Source organism: Colletotrichum karsti (genome assembly GCF_011947395.1).
Source record: "Colletotrichum karsti strain CkLH20 chromosome Unknown Scaffold2, whole genome shotgun sequence".
NCBI classification, from domain to species: Eukaryota; Fungi; Ascomycota; class Sordariomycetes; order Glomerellales; family Glomerellaceae; genus Colletotrichum; species Colletotrichum karsti.
Window position 1 is genome coordinate 1517344 of NW_024065902.1, and position 18889 is coordinate 1536232.

The following is an 18889-nucleotide window of genomic DNA, read 5'->3' on the forward strand; positions in this document are numbered from 1 at the left end:
GATGTTCGATTTTTGCAGACGACCAAAAAAAAGTCGTGGTTGTTAAAAATGTGTTTGCGGAAATGAGATATAGCGGACGTGGAGTATTGTCATCGGTGTATCGCGGGAACGTCAGCAGCGTGTACCCCCTCGTCTTTCAAGATTCGCACATCCATGCCGCCCCATCCAGGCCCCCCTGACCCGGTAGAGCTTCCGTCCGCTTAACCTTTGGGGCGAAACGGTGCTCTCGAACTGTAGCTGCGGGGGCTAGGATCGTCATATCAAGGAACGACCTTCGACGGTTTGTAGGCATAACGATGACTCGAGCCGTTTCGGAAGGCGTGAGCTTGCATACGGGCGACTCGTAATCCCAACGTTAAATATTGTCGTCGATTTGAACGACAACCGCGTCTCTTCATATTGCACAAGGCGTGCTAATTGAGGAAACAGGGCCATCAATCTGTCCCCCCGTCATCCCAACTATCTCGACTGCCCCGGATCTTCACAACCTTTTCCCAAAGACGTCGTCTTCATCCAAAAGCTGCCTGCTCGACCAAGCTCCCCAATCGATCCCGCTCGCGTATCGAAGTTTCTCCAGATATTGGCTGCCCGGGCCGTTTTCGCCGGCCGTCGATCCCTTTGCAATCGTACAGTCTGGAATGCCTCTGTCCCGCTGCTTATTTTGACGAATCTCCGACCGATACCTCTCAAGCACACCCGCACGGAGGAAATCTCAGAGCCGCGAGATAGAACACCGAAAGCCTCTTGCGACTGGCAGACCGTCGGCAAGGTCCAGCTGGGGGTATCGGGAGCACGTCACCCATACGGGCTATCTTCTGCCGATCGACGCCCGAGTCTCTGGTCGGGGCGACATCTGATTGCCCTACTCCCCAAAACCCCAAAGTGGCAGATCCTGTGCGTCCCGCCGTCGGGTTAGGAACTTGAGCTTTTCGCGGAAAAGGTGTTCGAACCTTCGCATTCCTAGCAACGTACCGGCAGCGACAGTGGATGGTTGACTGGCTTTCGTCATAACCCAACTCGGAATTCTCGGTGCCATGTCCTCTCGCACTTCTTTGTCGCAGAAGGAGCAGGCTGAGGTATACGACATGGAAAGCCAGTCCCCGGTGTCCAAAGGCCAAGGCGGCATTACCGAGCTTTTGGAGGTCCAGGATGGCGAGGTTTACCGGAAGGGGAACAGCCAGAACCCGAGGTGGTTTCAACGGCTTCTCGACGCCGGCGTGGAGGAGAATGGCATTCGGCCAGTTCCCATCGAAGAAAGAACCAACACCAACTATAGCAACCTTTTCACGGTCTTCTTCTCCAGTTTGCTGTGCTTGCTGCCGTGAGTTACCGAAAACTTCCAACCAGACCGCGGAGCCGAATTGCTGATAGATTTCCGATAGAATTCCAACCGGCGCGCTGGCCACGGCCCAAATGGGACTTAGTCTCAGAGACGCGACGCTGGTGATAATCTTCTTTGCGGCCTTCACAATCGCGCCCCCAGCGTTTATGGGTATCGCAGGCTCGTACACAGGGCTGAGACAGCTTGTGCAAGCAAGGTATTCGTTCGGGTAAGTCGATGCGCCTTTCGTATGCCCGACCCATGACTGACCGGGCTCGCGGTTCAGGTACTACCTCGTTGGTGTTCCATTGCTTCTCAACGCCGCGACGGTGACTGGGTTTTCTCTGTCTTCGGCGATTGCCGGAGGCCAAACTCTTGCGGCCGTCAACCCAGGACATATAGACGTCAAAGTTGGCATCGTAATTACGTGCCTCGTCAGTTTTGCCGCGTCGTTCATCGGCTATCGCGCTCTTCATATGTGGGAACGATGGCAGTGGCTTCCGAGTCTCATCGCCATCGTCATCGCTGTTGGATGCGGCGGCAAGCATCTATCGAAGCAGGCAGATGTACCGCCTCCCACTGCTGCACAGATCTTCAACTATGGAGGTCTGATGGCGGGTTACTTCATCACCTTCGGCGGCATCGCGTCAGATTTTACCGCGTACCATAACCCCAACAAGACGACCAAGTGAGTCCTACGCCACATTGATTAGTTGAAGTACTAATGCAGTGGAGATTCAAAATCTTCTCTTATATATACCTGGGAATGTTCACGCCCTCTGTACCACTGCTGATTTTGGGCGCGGCAATCGGAGGTGCTCTGAACAATGTCCCGGAATGGAAAGCGGGATGGGATACGTATGGCATCGGCGGTGTTATGGCGGCTATGCTGGCTCCTGCCGGCGGTTTCGGTAAATTTCTCCTCGTGGTCCTCGCCCTGACTGTCATCGGCAACATCGCGACGTCCATGTACTCCGTTGCGCTGTGCATGCAGATGATGCTCCCTGTCTTCGCCAAAGTTCCTCGGGTCGTTTTTATAGTTGTCGCTCTGGGGATCATGATTCCCATGGCCATCCGCGCCGCCGAATCGTGGGCCGACTCGCTCGAGAACTTCCTAGGTTTGATCGGGTACTGGGCCGGTTGCTTCGACGCGGTCATAATCGAGGAATTGGTCATCTTTCGCCGCATGAATTACGACTCATATGACCACACTGCCTGGAACGTAGCCCGTATGCTGCCTTCCGGCTTGGCGGCTATCGGAGCGAGTGTACTGAGCTTCGGGTTGGTCATCCCGGGAATGGACCAAGCATGGTTCACGGGGCCCATCGCGAGAACGACTGGGGACATCGGATTCGAGTCGGCTCTGATACTGACAGCTATCTTCTACGCCCCTCTCAGGTGGCTAGAGATCAAGGTGCGGAAACGGGTTTGAGTCGGTTGGGCGTTTGTCGAGACGTGACGTTGGAGGGTATACAGAGTCTGGCGAGGTATGATAGACCGACTTTCTCGTTGATGATGGCAAAGGGGATGTAGTGGCACGATTTGGATTGCAAGACCTGACGTGATGGGGCAGTCTCGACAGTTGTCAAAATGATACCATTTCTTCGGCGTTCAGGCGGGGGCTGCTTCGGCAGCCTGCTATGGTGACTACCCGGCAGCCATGTGCGCACTTCCGTCTCAAACGCTCGTCTATGAAACCCATGGCAGTCGATGCCTAGAGCTGCGATACGTTAGATGAGGAGAGTTGGATGTAAAGAGACAGTAACTGACCTAGGCTTCATGACTTAGTTGTCCACAAAGAACGATGTCTTCCCCGAACTGATGCCACGCGGCCCCGGCCAGGCGAGCGGCAGGTACAGGCATTCCGTCAGGGCCTTGGACTCGGTCGGGGGACACGACAACGCCTCCGCGACCAAGCCAGGTAGGTGCAATGGTTACGATGACAGTGTCGACGAGCTGCTGGTAACTGGGATGAAGGAGGGAGTTGATGACCTGTCCTCCACCTTCAACCATGACGCTGTGTAACCCCTCAGCGTGGAGAGCGGACAGAATGGATGGCCAGTCGAATCTTGGCTGTGACTCCTGGGCGTCAAGGAGAATGAATTTTCCGCCGTGGGCTTCTAAGATGGCCTGCCTCTCGGGGTTGACACCCGCCGCGCCGGTGAGTACGAAAGGCGCCAACCCCTTACGGGCCCGGGCGACTTCGAAGACCTTGCTGTCTTGAGTGAAGTTCCAACGGCCACGAGGGTCTAGAATGATGGGTCGAGGCTGGGCACCAAGATCTGCACCATCCATACGACAGTTCAAGCCCGGGTCGTCGGCGATGACAGTCCCAACACCAACCAGAATAGCAGCATGGTGACGGCGCAGGTGGTGGGTCATGGCCTTGGACTCGGGGCCCGAAAGGCGAGTCCGCACGCCAGGAGCAAGAGAGAGAGAAGAGTCCAATGAGGTCGCAAAAGTAAGGGTGACAAGTGGGCGGTTCAGGGTTTTGGCTGACTGGATGGCAGAATCTGACGGCAGATGCGGCGCGAGCCAGGCGGCATCCGCGTCGGGGATATGAAGGGTCTCTGCCATTATTATTGATGCGTTCTTTTCCGGCGGCCAACGAAGTTGAGTGGTGGTCCTAGTGAGGCGGATGAGTTGTACTGATTTGTGCAATTTAGCAGCTCCCTGCGTAGCGCCAGACCAGAAACTGTGGCTATTCGAGTACCGACCAGGTGCCCCCTAGTCGTCTGAAGGTCCAGACTACCGTCGCTTTGCAGACTAACAGTAGAGAGAGCCCTTCTGCCTGCCTATCAGAGTACTGATAGGCAACAGAGAAGTGACGAAAATGTTTCGTCGGGTATGCCGTCAAGGAGCAGCGCGACAGACACAAGCGGGCGTCCTGGTAGCAAAAGTTGCAGAGAGGCCGTCCACTGGAGTTAGTGCGGTATTGGTCCGGACGAAGTTGAGCAACGGCTCCGAGAGCCAATGTCCTGCGGGAGGCTCGAGTACGGTAACGAGGACTATTCCCAAAGGAGCAGCAGTACGCCTTCGGATGACTCTAGGTTTGAGGTGCCTGCCGGGAGAAGTTCTCACCAGGTTGGACGACAGGGCACTAGAAGAAATGGCGGAAGTGGCGGAGAAGGAGCAGCGGCAGAGAGGCAAGAATGGCCCGCCGTGAAGGAGGCAGTGTCCCAGGATGCCGTGATGAAGTTTTCAGATGAGCGGCAGGAAATGGGGCTGGTGCGAGAGGTCGCAACAAGCGTGATGGTGCGTGTGGTGTGCGAGGTAGCCCGTTCGTACCTTGGCTTGGGCAGTCCTGCGTAAGGTAGGCGCACCAAACAGGATTACGATGAGGATATCAGCTTGACGTCGGACCGGCGAGGTGGTCTGGTGGTCTGGTGGTCTGCGCTTTGTGGACGCCCCCCGTTGATCTGTGATCGGGAACACGATTCACCCCCAAGTTGGAGGAGCGGAGATCTCTCCGCAGGTATCGACTTTGATGCAACGACGTCGAAGGTGAGCGTGACCGAAACGTCAAGCAGTCAAAACGAAACGCGGCAGCCAAGTCCAGACTCCGGGCAATGAAAAGAAGTAAGAGTCGAGTTCGGGATTCGAGTTGAGGTCTCTTAATACTCAAGTCAAGTGCTTGTGGAGGCAGAGATTCGGTGATTGATTGACTCAGAAAGTTGGCCAGGTCTGTGTCAGGTCGTGTTTGTGAATGGCACCGCACGGCACCGGGGGCCAGCGATGGCGAGGCGATTGTGGGAAAGATGGACAACGGCGCAGACCTGAGTGAAGCGTGCCGCGGATCAGGACGATCAGAACAATGCCTCAGGCGACTGCAACTGCGACAGCGACAGCGATTGCGAGTGCAATTATATGAGGGCAGGGCAGGGGAAGATTGTGATGGAGGGTAAAGGTAGTCGCAAGTCGCGATGGAGGAGAGCTGATGCAAGTGCTGCAAGTGCAAAGTGCAAGTGCGAGTGCAAGTGCGAGGCAAGAGGCAAGAGGCAGTCACGATTGGACGAGAGAGATGCTTCCCGGTTTCTCGTCACTCGCCTCGCCAAATGTGAACCCGACCCGACGACGTCCCTCCTTCCTTCCAATTCCAGTGAGAGTCGACCAGTCTGGTGGAGAGAGCGGCCGGCAAGAGCCCCGCCGCAGAAGGACGCACCGTCGTGGTGGAGAGTGGACCGGGGATGTGGACTGCTGGTGGAAACCGACACCGGGTTGGACAATGGAAAGATGCACTTTCGATGCTCCTTATTGGACCACAACAGAGTCCGCTGCTGTGTGTGACTGACTTAGAACGTCCAGCAGCCAAGAGACCGTCTCCATTCTCGCGTGTAATTCTGCGCCCTTTTTAATGGTCCTTTTCTCGGCCTGTTGTTTCGCGAGTATTCCAACGTCTGGTTCTCTGTTATTACCTTCCTGCCTCTTTCAACAGAAGGTATCGTGGACGAATCCTCAGCAGCCGGTCGTCCGAGTCTGGTGGCCTCTGCAGACAGGGGAAAAGGAAATAAAAACGTAAAATAAATGTCAAGTGGCATCTGGTGGCCTATGTTGTTCAACCCATCTTTCTTTTCTCCCATTACCACTTTGGACTTTTGACCTCTCACCCACATGAGGTTGACGTCCTCTTTGACTTTTCCGATGACCTCGTCTCCCTGCCCTATCTGCCCTGCCCTGGCCATATTACACCTCCATTCGCCTTACCACAGACAGCACGCCCGCCTGCGACCTGCCCCTCATCCAACCTTACCCCGAGGTACCCTGCCTCGCTCTCAAGTCTGAAAACTACCTACCTTACAAAGTAGTACCTCGATATCCCATGTCCTTGGCGAAGAGGATCTGTACTATGTACTGCACTACTGCAGTGGGGGCTCTAATGATTCACATTGCATTCTACTTCAGCTCCGGGCAGGCAAATCCGCATACACGGCACTCTCACGAGCACTGACCACCTCCTCTTCATCCCGCTGCGGGAGGGAATCCCTTAGCCTTAGGGCCACCCATCTCCAGGGCCGGGATTCCATCTTGCCAACATTCACGACTCTCGTCGGCTTTCTTCCCTTTCGGGCTATCTCAACACGCGGCTGTTTGGCCTTCAATGGAAGTAAAGCCATGCCTTGCTTCTCTTAGAGTTTCTCTTCTTCTCGGTCTGCATGTTGCCTCTGCTCTGCCTGCACTCACCCAGTACAACTACCTTACGCAGTACACCAGCGGGATAGGCCTTTTCCGGACACATCCGTCGGGCCTCTCGCTGAAACTCCCCGGTCACGCTTTTACTCTTCATTGGATTCGCCTGTTCTGCAGCTGCTCAGGGTCACGATACCTGCCTGCTTTTTGCTGTCGACTCCAACATCTCCTGCGCCCCGGTGCTGGGGCGCCTCCGAAGACACCGACTTCTTCATGTCGTTGCAATACCTACCCTTACCGCGAGACCACCTTATCCTACCTACCTTAGGTACCTTACGGTAAGGTACATGCAGGACAGGCACACTTCGCTCACGTTTGGGTCCGACATCCATCTTACTAGGTAGTACAAGGAAGAAGTCACCACCACATCACGCAAAGCTCAACCTTATCTCCGACATATGCGACGTCTACTTAGCAGAGCTGCGGCTAAACCACCTTACTTGCGATATTCGTCTCCTAAAATATCTGCCCTTACACTATATCCGCCGCCGCCGCTCAGACTGTTTCTTCCGATTGGCGTTGCTCGTCCCGCCCTTGGTTCCTCCCGTCAGCTGCGTCACAATCCCTGGATTTCCCATTCACCAAATGTCCATCCCCGGCCTCCGACAAGTGCCTACAGGACCCAGATTTGGGTCACCCGAGCCCCCCTGGCGCACACCACCGCACAATAGCACGCACTGCTATCAGGATTTCCTCCCATCTTTCCTAGGTACCAAGATGTGGGGAGACTTTGTCCAGCTGCGATGTCGACAAAACCTTAAGAAACCACACTACTGCTACGCCCTCCTTGGCCGCCTCCAGATGTGCCAATCTGCGTCCAACGGGCGGGCACTTAGGCCATCCTTACTCAGAGTGACGACTCCTTCGTCCCAAGCCTTACTCGATGGTAATCAGGCCATTTTGCCTGTCATGAGATCGAAATCCATGGCCGTTACCAGAATAGCTTTGTCTACATCAACGTGGAATCCGACGAAACATGTGCAGTCTAGCAAATCACTGTCTCCAGGACGCCGTTACGGAGACAGCTTCGAATTCTATCCTCCATTCGTGCGCCTAAAGGATCCATCTCAGTTACCCGAGATCAGTACATCTGCAAATTCCAAGGGACGCTACGCTAGTCCATGGGCTGGAGCTGATATCAAGCGCTATTTTGAGAGGAGATGGCGCCCAGTGAGCCCCGAGGCCGACCTGACGGCGGGAGTTGCCATTAGCAATCTACAGGGGGGCTCTCTGAGCTGCATGTCTGGTGCTGAGGAGCTGACGTTGTCGGCCATCTGCTCACTCGTTGCGAATTGCTCGCGGAGACGATGGCACTAAGGGCGACCAGCGGCATCTCGAAGACAGCCCCAAAACGCAGAGCGCCGTGCTCCGAGACAGAAACTCGTACCCGACAACGGGACGCTCATGAAGTGCCTCGGCCAGAACCAGCCTGAGGGGTCTGGCGGTCCAGGCAGTGTCTCACTCCTGAGACTGCCGGTGACGAGCAGTCGATCAGCATGCCACTTCGGTTGACCGCTGGTACGACCTGCAGCACCTTCTACTCATATCTCTACGGATCCTGATGTTAGGTCGGGGACGCTGCAGAGGAGCGATCTGGCGATCACCTAATGCCGAAGGAGGCCCAAATCGCCAAACGTCTGGAGCTAACAATTGCCGGCCGCAGGTGATGGCGTTCCTCTGCAATCTAGTTGGAGCCCAATCATCAACTGTCTCTACCCAGGGATGTGGCACCTGTCACTTGGCTGTGCCTTTGCGTCTTCGCAACCCCATCCCAATGGTCTCCTGCACGCCCGTCTGCGCCTCCTTTGATCCGTTGGACTGCTGGACCGCCGGACCGCTCGCTGCTCAACTTGCAAAACGACTTACATGAACATTCAACTGCCAAGAGGCCTGACAGACACACTGAGACGTACAAGCAGAGGTCCAGATATAGAATGATCAGATCGCCCGGCTTTCCTTCCAGATTCGCCCTACATCTCACATTTTTCGAGGCAGAGTGGTGTTCGAAGCCAGACACGGGATCCTGGTTCGGATAACGGCCGACGCATCCCATTGTCCAACCTCAACAGCCGTAGCAAAAGAAAAGACCAGCGCAGACCAGATGGCGGTCATCGACAACGCCTGTGCGTGAGATCGGGGCAGCTTGGCCTCATATTTCCCACTAAGGCCGTGGGCTGCGCAAAAGGCGAGCGTTGGCCAAAGCTTACATCTGCCCATTCCGAGAAGGCATTGCACTAGTGTTTCGACATTCCGGTGACATCCTGAGATCTGGCCAATACCCGAATGGGTTTGTTCACTTTGAGTTGCAGCAAATCGTCCATCACGGGTGGGGGAGAGTAGAGGAGGGAGGGGGGGACACCAGATGCCCAGCACCCCGATCACCACCGGTCCGGCAGGCAATAGACGATACGTTCCCTCACCCAGTCACCCGGATACGTACCACTGCGCCGTGTCCGTACTTCTCCAGTCGGGATGTCCAATATCAATATCTGCGCCAGCAAAGGCTGGTAGATTGATCTGCCTTAGTGTCATCGGATGCAAGGGCCTGCTCTCGGCCCAGGTTTCTCGTTCCATCAGCGGTAACCAGACGCCACAAGCGTCGTATGTGGAACTTCACATTTATCATTCTTGAGACCCTTCTGCCCACGACGATATGGCGGCCAACTCTACCTGTCCTCCCAACACAGACTTGGACATCATCGTCTAGCCATTCTTTTTCTTCGGTCTCCTGGAAATCCCATCGCCATGGGAGCCATCGTACCCAACTCCAAGAGGTATCCGAGAGTCTCAGACCCACCCCCGACTTTTGGTGCTTCTGCCCAGCATGCTTTCTCTACGGATCCCGCTCCGAAGGATCCGTACACCTATCAGGTTGGATTTGGAAATAGGTTTGCCTCGGAGGCCGTGTAAGTCACGATGCTTGGAATCCTGCCCCGTGAGATTTTCAGCTGACGAGTGAAGCCCGGGAACTCTTCCGCAATCCTGTAACGTGCCGCAGAGGGTCAAATACAATCTGTACTCGGAACAGCTGAACGGGTCGACGTTTGTCGCTTCTCGGGCCACTATACAACATGCCTGGTTCTATCGCATTTACCCGTCCGTGGCTCACGGAAATTTAACAAAAATGCCGCGCAACCCAGATGTGAGTCAGCTTTCGAGCCAAGTGCAACCTCACCAACCCTAACCCCCTTGACTGCAAAGATCGAGTCGAAATTTACGTCTGGCAATGAAAATATTGATTTTGTCCCTGGTGGGCTTTGCTGGAGGGCTTTCCCGATCCCCAACGCCGACGAACCAGCCGCAGACTTCGTCCAGGGGCTGAAGACAATAGTCGGGCACGGAGACCCGATGACAAAGGAGGGTCAAGCCGTGCACGTCTACACCGCGAATACGTCAATGAATAAGCGCGCGTTCTGCAGTAACGATGGAGACATGCTCTTTGTCCCGCAGGAGGGAAGACTCGACATCCAGACGGAATTCGGAAGGTAGAGTAATGCCAGCCCTCCCGATTCAGCTGTGGCAGGCTGACCTCGCCTTAGGATGATGGTACGGCCCGGGGAACTGGCTGTAATCCAAACTGGTATTCGGTTCAAGATCGACCTGCCTGATGGACCTTCCAGGGGCTGTAAGTATACTTGAAGATGTCTGTTCGATAGTCAGCTAAGCGACGCAGATGTACAAGAGCTATTCGGAAGTCGTTATGAGCTTCCAGAACTCGGTCCTTTTGGGAGCAACGGCTTGGCCCTTCCGCGTGATTTCGAGTCTCCGGTCGCCTCCTTCGACATCGATACGTCGGAGTGGGAAAGTACGTCTGCCTGACCTCGTGGTACAACAACGCAAACTGACAAGCATCCAGTCGTGTACAAGCTGGCTGGGAAACTCTGGTCTTGCAAGCAGAACCACACACCATTCGACGTCGTTGCGTGGGACGGAAAGTAGGAAAACCCCCTCCTTCACCCCTATTTCCATGCGCTTAACTCCGTCGGCAGTTACGTCCCTTTCAAGTACGCAGCCGAAAAGTTCGTCACTGCAGCTTACACGGACAAAGATCAAGCGGATCCCAGCTTGTACACGGTCTTGACAGCCAAGTCCAAGATCCCTGGGGTTCCGGCAACGGACTTCATGTTCTTCACGCCAAAATACTCGTCAGCGACGAACGTTTTCCGCCCTCCGGTATGGATCTCGACCAGTGCAGAGCTGCTTGGCTAACACGAATTAGTACTACCATCGAAACATGGCAACAGAGATCGTGGGAATCGTTTACGGCGATTACAAGGGCACGAGCCGCAACCTGGAGGCTGGTGGGCTAAGCTTCCAGTCGAGCTACATGCCCCACGGAGGTAATGCTCGATAGTCTCCTGACTGGCCGCCCTACTGACAGAACGACAGAAACCCACGAGGCATTCGAGCAAGCGACGACAGCCGAGATAAAGCCTCAGCAAGTAGGCGAAGGGTTCCTCGGTACGTTCTTGTAGCTGGCGAGACAAACAACTCGCGATGCGACTAACACCCCCGACCGCAGGGTTCATGTTCCAAGTCAGCACGCACTGCGCGGTGACACAATACGCCTTGGAAAGGAGCGGAGTCCTCGAAGGCAAGCAAACCATTCTGCCCTCGTGATCACCAGAGCCAGCAAACTAACCCGAAGCCACACGCAGTGCCGCCGGCATCTCTGTGGGACACTATGGAAGGGCACTTCTTCGAACACCTCGACGAGGTCAACGAGGACTTGAAGACGCGGGGGCTTCCGCAGCTCGGAGCATTGACCAGCCCATAAGAAACGATCGAAACGAATTTTGCTTTCACAGCGATCATCTCCTATTGTCGTCAAAACAGCGCAGCAAAGCGAAGCGATTGCTTTTATGCAACACGTGCGAAATCTAATTGGAGCGGCACTCCTCGACCGATATCGAGCATTTTCATAGCGATGACGACAATAGTCATTTTGCGACAAATGGGAAGGATGAGAGTTTTAGATTGAAATGTAGAAATCAGTGAATTCAAACATAATTCTTGTTTGGGAGGTGGCTTCTCCAATGCTCGGGTGTGCGTGAGGGTCGAGGTGGGTCGTGCGCGCAACCTACTTGGGACAAAATTTTGGCGGAATCTTCAGCAAAATCCGATATGGTGTAGTGGCCAACATGATGCCCTCTCATGAACTTGAGAGGTTAGGCATAGCCCCGAGTTCGATTCTCGGTTTCGGAACATTTCTTTTGCCTGTTATCCATGTCAACATCCAAATTGGCCCTCAGAGGCAGGCGCGTATTTGCGACTGCTTTTTAATGCGGGTTTATAATAATAAGTCGCACGCAAATAAGCAGAGAAATATCATGTGCATACAGCATACCTATGCAGCAGAAGGTACTAATTAACAAGCAGCAAAGAATAGCACCTACATCGTACTTACTTACCTATCTATGCATTTTAGAGTGAACTATTCCAGCGATCCTTCTGCAGCAGGTGTCTTTCACATCGATTCGCTGAGAAACCGACTTGCCGGCCAACATTTTCACAATCACATCTGCATCTTTTAATACCCTCCATTTGTCTTGCCGAAAAAGTCGCATTCCCATTGGGATTCCCATCCGAAGCATTCTTGGGACGGAAATGCGCTTCTGAGAGGGCGACAGCGCCAATCAGGGCCTGGCTTTTGGATGCTGCACGTCCCTCATCATGCAGATCATTAGAGATGCACAGGGATGCGGCGATTTGCTGTGAGGCTTTTGGTGGTGTGGTGCACTGGTAGGCAGAAGATGACGGGACTGCGGAGGCGAGCGGTGTCTGTTCGCCGTGCAGGACGCAGGTCAAAAGTGTGATGGTTGCGGATAGTTCATAAAATCTGCCAATGCAAGATTCAATCAATAATGGCAAGTAATATCAACGTTCGTTAGATCATATACTGATAGGACGATGAGGCTTGATGGCGCCCTGTGGTACTGACATCGTGATCGTTTGCTGATGGTGAACGCGCGGAAGACGAGACACTGCCTCACATGATAACCGTCTCATACATATTCGCACACCGCCTCATCGCTGTGCGTTCGCTGGCCACTAGTTGACACGCTCCGGCTGCTAGGACTCGCTCGTCCGTCCATGGAACCCCGAAAGCTCCGGGCCCCATCGCCCCTCTTCCGCATCCGCGACCCGAACCAACGGTCCATACCGGAGCCGGGAGTGAGTGGAACCCCTCCCGTTCTGTCGCGCCCGTTGGTTGGGCGCAACAAGCTCAACCAACCTCGACGGCGAAAAGGCTGCGTCAGCTCTTGTCTTGGAAACCCCTCCGCCAATCCTCTGCCGCCCTCTCTCAAGAATGTGAAGCGAGAAAGAAGGCAGGGGGTCAGGGGAATTGAACGACGGGAAGCGAAACATGGGGAGAGGTACCCGCTTTATTTGGCCATGTCGCGAAATGCACCAGCCGGGGGGCCGTCGTTCAATCGGGGGGCCAGTCCTTGTGCGCCTCCCGGAACCCGAAGCAACATGTGAGACGGGGAGGGTTTTGGGGGCTGGATGTTGTTTTGTTTGGTAGACGGTTGATGAGTTGAAGCAGTATTTATTCTCACGGTGATGATTGTGAAAGAGACTCGAAAGCCATGTAAACGAATACTCAACAAACACGAAGTCTCTTTCACAGTGTTGCAGTACCAAGACCACCGGCGCGAACGCCCAGAGACTTGGTCGCAGACACCATCTCAGGCTAGAGTCACGAGCACAGCAAAGTTTAGGCTTTGGAGAACCACTTTTTTGGGTTTTTTTGTGGTGCTGTTGCGACTTCAAACAGAGGAGCTTGCAGCAACAGGACTCAGGAGCTGTTGGTATGACAAGGTACAGCCGCCCTTGGCTCCCTCCCTCAGAGGCGAGAGGTTCTTCCTGCCGCGCACGCGCATGCGGCTTGGCTCTTTCCCATCCAATCCACCCATCCCATCTCTCAACGCTGCTTTTTCCCCCGGTGCCCCCAAAAGACAGGCACACCCTCCTTCCCAGCATCGCCACGTTCTCCCGCGTGGCTTTCTAATCCACTCTTTCTAATCCTTCTCTTTAATCTACCCATCCTGCACACCTGTCCGTTCATCCTTCATCCGTACACCACACTCCCACACGTCGTTTGACCGTTTGCCTCCCGACCGAGGCTCGATCGCCTTCATTTCAACCGCGCGGAACACGATAGAGACCTAAACACCTTCGCTCCTTTCGATCACACTCGTCCGACCGTCGAGCTGCGATAAAACACGCCGATCGCTCTCTCTCTTTCTCCTCACTCACACCACAACCAAAACCCATCGCGATGGCCGACCACGACAAGCCCCCTGCCTACGGCGGCCCTCCCCCTCAACCTCCTCAGCAAGCCTACCAAGGCTACGGCTCTCCTCCGCCCCAAGGTCCCGGCGGCTACGGCACGCCCCCGCCCGGCCATCAGGGCCAGTACTACTCCCCCGGCCCCGAGATGGGATACCCTCAAGGACCCTACCCCCCGCCCGGCCAGTACCCTCCCGGACAATATCCCCCGGGACAGTACCCTCCGGGTCCCTACGGCCAGCCGCAATACGGACCCCCCGGCGGTCCCGGATACCCGCCGCAGGGAGGCTACTACCAGGACAACCGCGGTGGCGGCGGCGGCGGTAGCGGTATCATGGCTGGTCTGCTCGGTGCGCTTGCGTGCTGCTGCTGTCTCGACTGCTTGTTCTAAAGGGTGATTGCGCGCGATAAGAAAAAATCGATACCCGAAATGCGATGGGAGGACCCAAGATGCTGAGAGCAGACGGGCATTGGAATGGAGCAGCAGTTTTGTCGGGTTGTGGGTGAAAGATTGCGGTATCAGCATGAAGAGCTGGGAGATGAGCGGTACTGGCAAAGAGCGAGCATAACTCTGCAAAAGGGCATTCATTTTTTATCGTACGGCGTCACGGGCGAATGGGGGCATCATCACGCGCAAGAGGGAATCACAGCACGACGAGGGCATTCTCCTGAGCTTGGATTTGGGAGATGACAGCCCCGGTCTACTTCGACAGGACCCCCTCCATCGCTGATCGGGGGGTCTTCTTTCTGAGTACACTGATTTTTTTTTTTCATCCTGCGGTGTCTGGGAAGAGGGTTTGGGAATCATTTGTAATTAGTCGTGTCGTATTGGAGACGTTACGGCGATCCTGTCGAGCCCTTCGGCATAATTTCATCACGGTGCGACTTGAACCCGTTCGTGGAAACTCTGTGAAGAAGAAAACAGGAGCTGAGTGCGGGGTAACGTCGCTCTCGGATCACAAGGTACCTGACTAGATGGCGTGGCTTGGGCTACGACACTGTCATTCCAGAGCTCAACGCCACGGGAACAGAATCGAAACTCGCGGGACGGGCAGCCACTTGGGCACGGATGATGGGCACTGACTAGTTCATGCAAGTGTCGAATTTTCAGATCTGTCTACTATTACTACGCCGCGCTCTTGTATAGCTCGTCAAAGTCTCTCTGGATGTTGGCCACGCAGTCGTTGGAGTAAATCATCTTCTGCACGTCGGGGGAGGCCCACTTGTCCGGCACGCTGCCGGCGGCGCCGGACTTGTGCTCGGCGAACATGCGGTCCCGCTCCTCCTTGGCCTTGCCCTCGCCGAGGTGGAGCTGCTTGCCGGACAGGAAGGCCATGTTGACGAGCTGGGAGCACCAGTCGCGGCGGGAGAGCTCGTACGTCTTGAGGCACCGGCGGAGCGTCTCGGGGGAGGTGTCCGGGGCGCGGGCGAGGACCTCCGCGACGACGGAGCCGTCCTCGATGGCCATGGCGGCGCCCTGGCTCAGGTGCGGCAGGGTCGGGTGGCAGGCGTCGCCGAGGAGGGCGACGGGGCCGCGGGTGTGGACCCAGGCGGGCAGGGGCTTGTGCATGCGCAGGCGCCACTCGCAGACCTGGCCGTCCGGGACGAGGTTGAGCATGCGGTGGACGAGGGGGCAGAAGTCGTGGAAGACGTCGAGCATGACGGACTTGGAGCCCTTTGTGGTGTAGGTCGCGTTGGTCGCGGCGGCGAAGTTGGAGTCGGGCTGGGTGGTGGACAGGTTGTAGATGGAGTGGGAGGAGACGGGGTAGGCGATGATGTGGCGCTTCTCGCCGATCCAGCGGATGACGTCGTCCGAGTCGAGGAGGGCGAGGAGTTCGGGGTCGTCGGCCATTTGCTCGCGGGTGAGCATGATGCGGTAGGCGGCCTGGCCGGTGTCTTCCTCCTCGCCCTTGGCGCCGATGGCGTCGAGGAGGGCGGTGCGGACGGCACTTTTGATGCCGTCGCACGCGAGGAGGACGTCGCATTCTACAGAATAAGCTTCGCCCTCGCGCGGTTGCACTGTGAATTTCGGCTTGGGTTCAAACGCGTCGACGGACGCCAGCGAGGCTGCGAAGTGGAACGTGATGGCGGACTCTTTCTTGCAGGCGTCGTACATGCGACCAGCGAGAGACGAGCGGTGGCCGTTGCAGTGCGGGTAGCCGTAGAGCTCGCGGATGTTGGGCATGTCGACGTGAGCGAGCTCGACGTTGGTTGACCCCTCTATTCTCCGGTGTTAGCCAAGTTGTGTGAGGGTGACTTCAGGAGGGCTTCATACGTCTAATACTTGAACCCTTGACGTCCGTGGCCTCCTTTTCGATTTCCGGCCAGCAGCCTAGACGATCAAGTGTCCGAACGACGTTTGGAGGCATCTGGATACCGGCGCCGACGAAGCCCAGGTTCGAGGCCGTCTCGTAGACGTTGATGTGCTTGAACCCCTTTTTGGCGAGGGCCAGCGCTGCGCCCAAGCCGCCCATGCCTACGTTGATTTCATGTCAGTTGTGAGTTGACCAGAGTAAGGGCACAAAAAGACGCACCGGCGCCAATGACGGCAATCTTCAAGTCTTTCGGATCCGACATCGTTTCTGCAACTGTGCCGTAGTAGTCCTCTGAGGCGTAACAAACTGAAGAGCTCAATTCAACCGAGCCGTCCGAAATCACCATCCCCAAGGCTGTTTATGAAGTTGCAGACCATGGAGCCTCACATGGGGAATGTGGGGGATCTGAGCAAACTCGGGGTCCATTATCGGCTGGAGAAGCGGGGAAGCGCGCGACAACTGAGGGGATGTTCGTTGTCTTCTTTGGCTTTTTGGAAATCTGGTAACGGGTCCGGGATCGAGAGACGGGAAGTGACAGTCGCTGGTTGGATAGGATTGGCAGATGAACCAACTGCCGATGCGCCGAAGGTGTAGTGGGGGTAATCCGAACTTTCGAATATTGCCGAACCCCAAAGTCGGGCGGTCAGAGTTGAATGTTTAACCACGTTGGTTGTTGAAGAGTTCTGAATGTGATCACGTTGGATTCGGAACTGAGAGTCGGCATGCACAAACGCTGTGGAAGGTCGTGCACACATTTATGCACATCATGGGCTAGCGCCATCATTGACAGCGGCGATTGTGTCCGTGTTCGACTCTGACATGTTGACGCCTTCGCCTAGCTGTCCGTGTTGGGGACGCCATGCAGATTTGGGGAAAATGCCCGCGTTCGGCGATGATGCGGAGGAACGGCCGAAGTGTTGTCGTCATTCTGCGAGAAAACGGGACGGCGCCCCGATCCCGGGACTGATTTGATTTGCTTCGCTTTTGGCCGTGATGTGGAGCTTATCCGAACGCTCCTGCGAGTGTGCCTGACACACGCTTCGGGACACCTACTCGTCGGCCAGTTCCTTCGGACAGCTGGAAGAGCTGAAAAGAGAGAAGGCCGGGAGTGGTGGACGGTTGATGATGGATGACGGAGTGGAGGGTGGCATGCAGTAATGCCAGATAGCCACCAACCATCGATATCAGGCTTTTGGTAGTATGTCAGATTCCAGCTCCCTCTTTGGGCCACCTCATGTGATGACTGTCTTGCTGTCAACGTCGGGACTTTATGCCAAGGAAATGAATCTCGCGAACCAATGCGCGTGAGAATTATCGAATGTAAACCTCCACGATCTTGGAAGTTGATGGTCTCGATGACGCAGACCCCCTCACACTTGCTGGTATGTGGCTTAGCCTCTGATTCCATTGCTCGGCAGGAACATCTCGAAAGCTTCGATAGCCGGAGCTGTAGCTTGCTCGGTTTCCTGTCAAGGCCTGTCCTTGTATTGTCCAACCATTTCTCACTAAGCAAGGCGTTGCTGCCTTTCTCAATGCGAGCTTATTCCATGCCACAAAACAGCTCAGGCCTAAGACCACGTGAACAGGCGCCTTCCGCGGACTTCAGAGACCTGGAAGGACGACGCGCCATCGTCAGGGTTCTCGGCGAGGTATCCGGCTTGTCGCACAGCCACGCATACTCGCCTCCGGTGGGTGGCCACGACACAGCCATTGGTGTTTATGAGCGTGCCTTGGTGGTGGAGAGGATTCTTGGCGGCTTCGCCTTGAGCATGCATGGCTCTCCTGGTCAAGCTTTGAACCGCCACTGGTATGACTGGCCACCCGTTGCGCATCCGCGTCTCGTCTCGTCTTGTGCAAGTCCAAAGCAACACAGACTTCGTACTCCATACGTAAATCAACTGAAGTAACAGTTCTTTTGTTGTGATCCGTCAGAATGGAGATCGTCCCATTCAACCGGCGAGTAAACAAAACTGGAGATCTTTCTCCGGGGTAGCAAAGTCTTGGATCAGGGAAAGGAGCTGGTTCGGTTAATCGGGTTGGTTGTGGTTAGGATGAAGCGCGCGCTGATCTATTTCTGCGTCAGAAGAGCGCGAGGGTAACGAACCTCAGACGGCGGGAGCGAGAGCCAGACACCAGACAGCTGGTCAGTGGGTTGCAGCAGCCCAGCCCAGCGACTGGAGAAGTCCACAGTCCACGAATACCCTGCAGGAATGAGTTAGCCGAGCGTGGGAGACGGGAAATGATTGGATCAGAAGCAGCAGTAACAGTGAGAGAGATGGCGAACCGTGGCGGGATCCCACTTTTGTCCCGCAGGGCGACAGGGGTATGTTTCGTTTAACGTGACTGGCCAATGAAGCCTCTGATGTCACCAACTGCAGGGCTTCTGGAGGGATGCCGCAGTATTACGGCGCAAAAAAAGAGAAAGCGATTGCCTCTGCAGCAACTGAAGCAACTGAAGCAGCTGCAGTAGCCCCTGTCCTAGACTCCACCCTGGTTTTGTCCTGCATCATCTCAGCCAATCAGTGATTCACTTCTGCCCTGCTAGTCTGGTCAAAACCCTTTCGGCTGGACTCTGGACCTGCTTGGCGCCCTCTTCTTCGTCGCCGTTCTGTCGTCTGTGCCTACCGCTGTCTATCTTTATTTCTTCCGTGTTCAACGCAATCAAGTTGGCCGGGGGGGATAACAAAAAAGAGGCCACCGCCAGTCCTAACGAACCTGCGGGCCTTCTTTGCCAACGGCTTCTCCGATCTATCCTGGTCTTTTTGTTCTATTG

The 18889-nt window shown here is 55.5% G+C and overlaps 5 protein-coding genes across 5 annotated transcripts; 3 read left to right on the forward strand and 2 right to left on the reverse strand.

Annotated features, from left to right (window-relative positions):
• Positions 1-1034: 1034 nt before the first annotated feature.
• On the forward strand, positions 1035-2753 carry CkaCkLH20_00977 (NCS1 nucleoside transporter; the record flags this gene model as incomplete). The annotated part of the gene is made up of 4 exons (XM_038883697.1): positions 1035-1321; positions 1383-1550; positions 1608-2009; positions 2057-2753. 4 exons carry the CDS (start codon positions 1035-1037, stop codon positions 2751-2753), a joined length of 1554 nt encoding a protein of 517 aa, XP_038751292.1.
• Positions 2754-3091: 338 nt separating this feature from the next.
• On the reverse strand, positions 3092-3898 carry CkaCkLH20_00978 (uncharacterized protein; the record flags this gene model as incomplete). Its single annotated transcript, XM_038883698.1, has 1 exon — positions 3092-3898. The coding sequence occupies one exon, from the start codon at positions 3896-3898 to the stop codon at positions 3092-3094; it is 807 nt and encodes a 268-aa protein (XP_038751293.1).
• A 5355-nt stretch (positions 3899-9253) lies between these two features.
• CkaCkLH20_00979 (homogentisate 1, 2-dioxygenase) lies at positions 9254-11128 on the forward strand (the record flags this gene model as incomplete). The annotated part of the gene is made up of 10 exons (XM_038883699.1): positions 9254-9414; positions 9470-9650; positions 9710-9993; positions 10048-10133; positions 10182-10313; positions 10365-10443; positions 10498-10681; positions 10728-10848; positions 10898-10969; positions 11031-11128. 10 exons carry the CDS (start codon positions 9254-9256, stop codon positions 11126-11128), a joined length of 1398 nt encoding a protein of 465 aa, XP_038751294.1.
• Positions 11129-13790: 2662 nt separating this feature from the next.
• Positions 13791-14192, forward strand: CkaCkLH20_00980 (uncharacterized protein; the record flags this gene model as incomplete). Its single annotated transcript, XM_038883700.1, has 1 exon — positions 13791-14192. The coding sequence occupies one exon, from the start codon at positions 13791-13793 to the stop codon at positions 14190-14192; it is 402 nt and encodes a 133-aa protein (XP_038751295.1).
• A 735-nt stretch (positions 14193-14927) lies between these two features.
• Positions 14928-16378, reverse strand: CkaCkLH20_00981 (uncharacterized protein; the record flags this gene model as incomplete). Its single annotated transcript, XM_038883701.1, has 3 exons — positions 14928-16021; positions 16077-16277; positions 16336-16378. 3 exons carry the CDS (start codon positions 16376-16378, stop codon positions 14928-14930), a joined length of 1338 nt encoding a protein of 445 aa, XP_038751296.1.
• Between the last annotated feature and the right edge of the window lie 2511 nt (positions 16379-18889).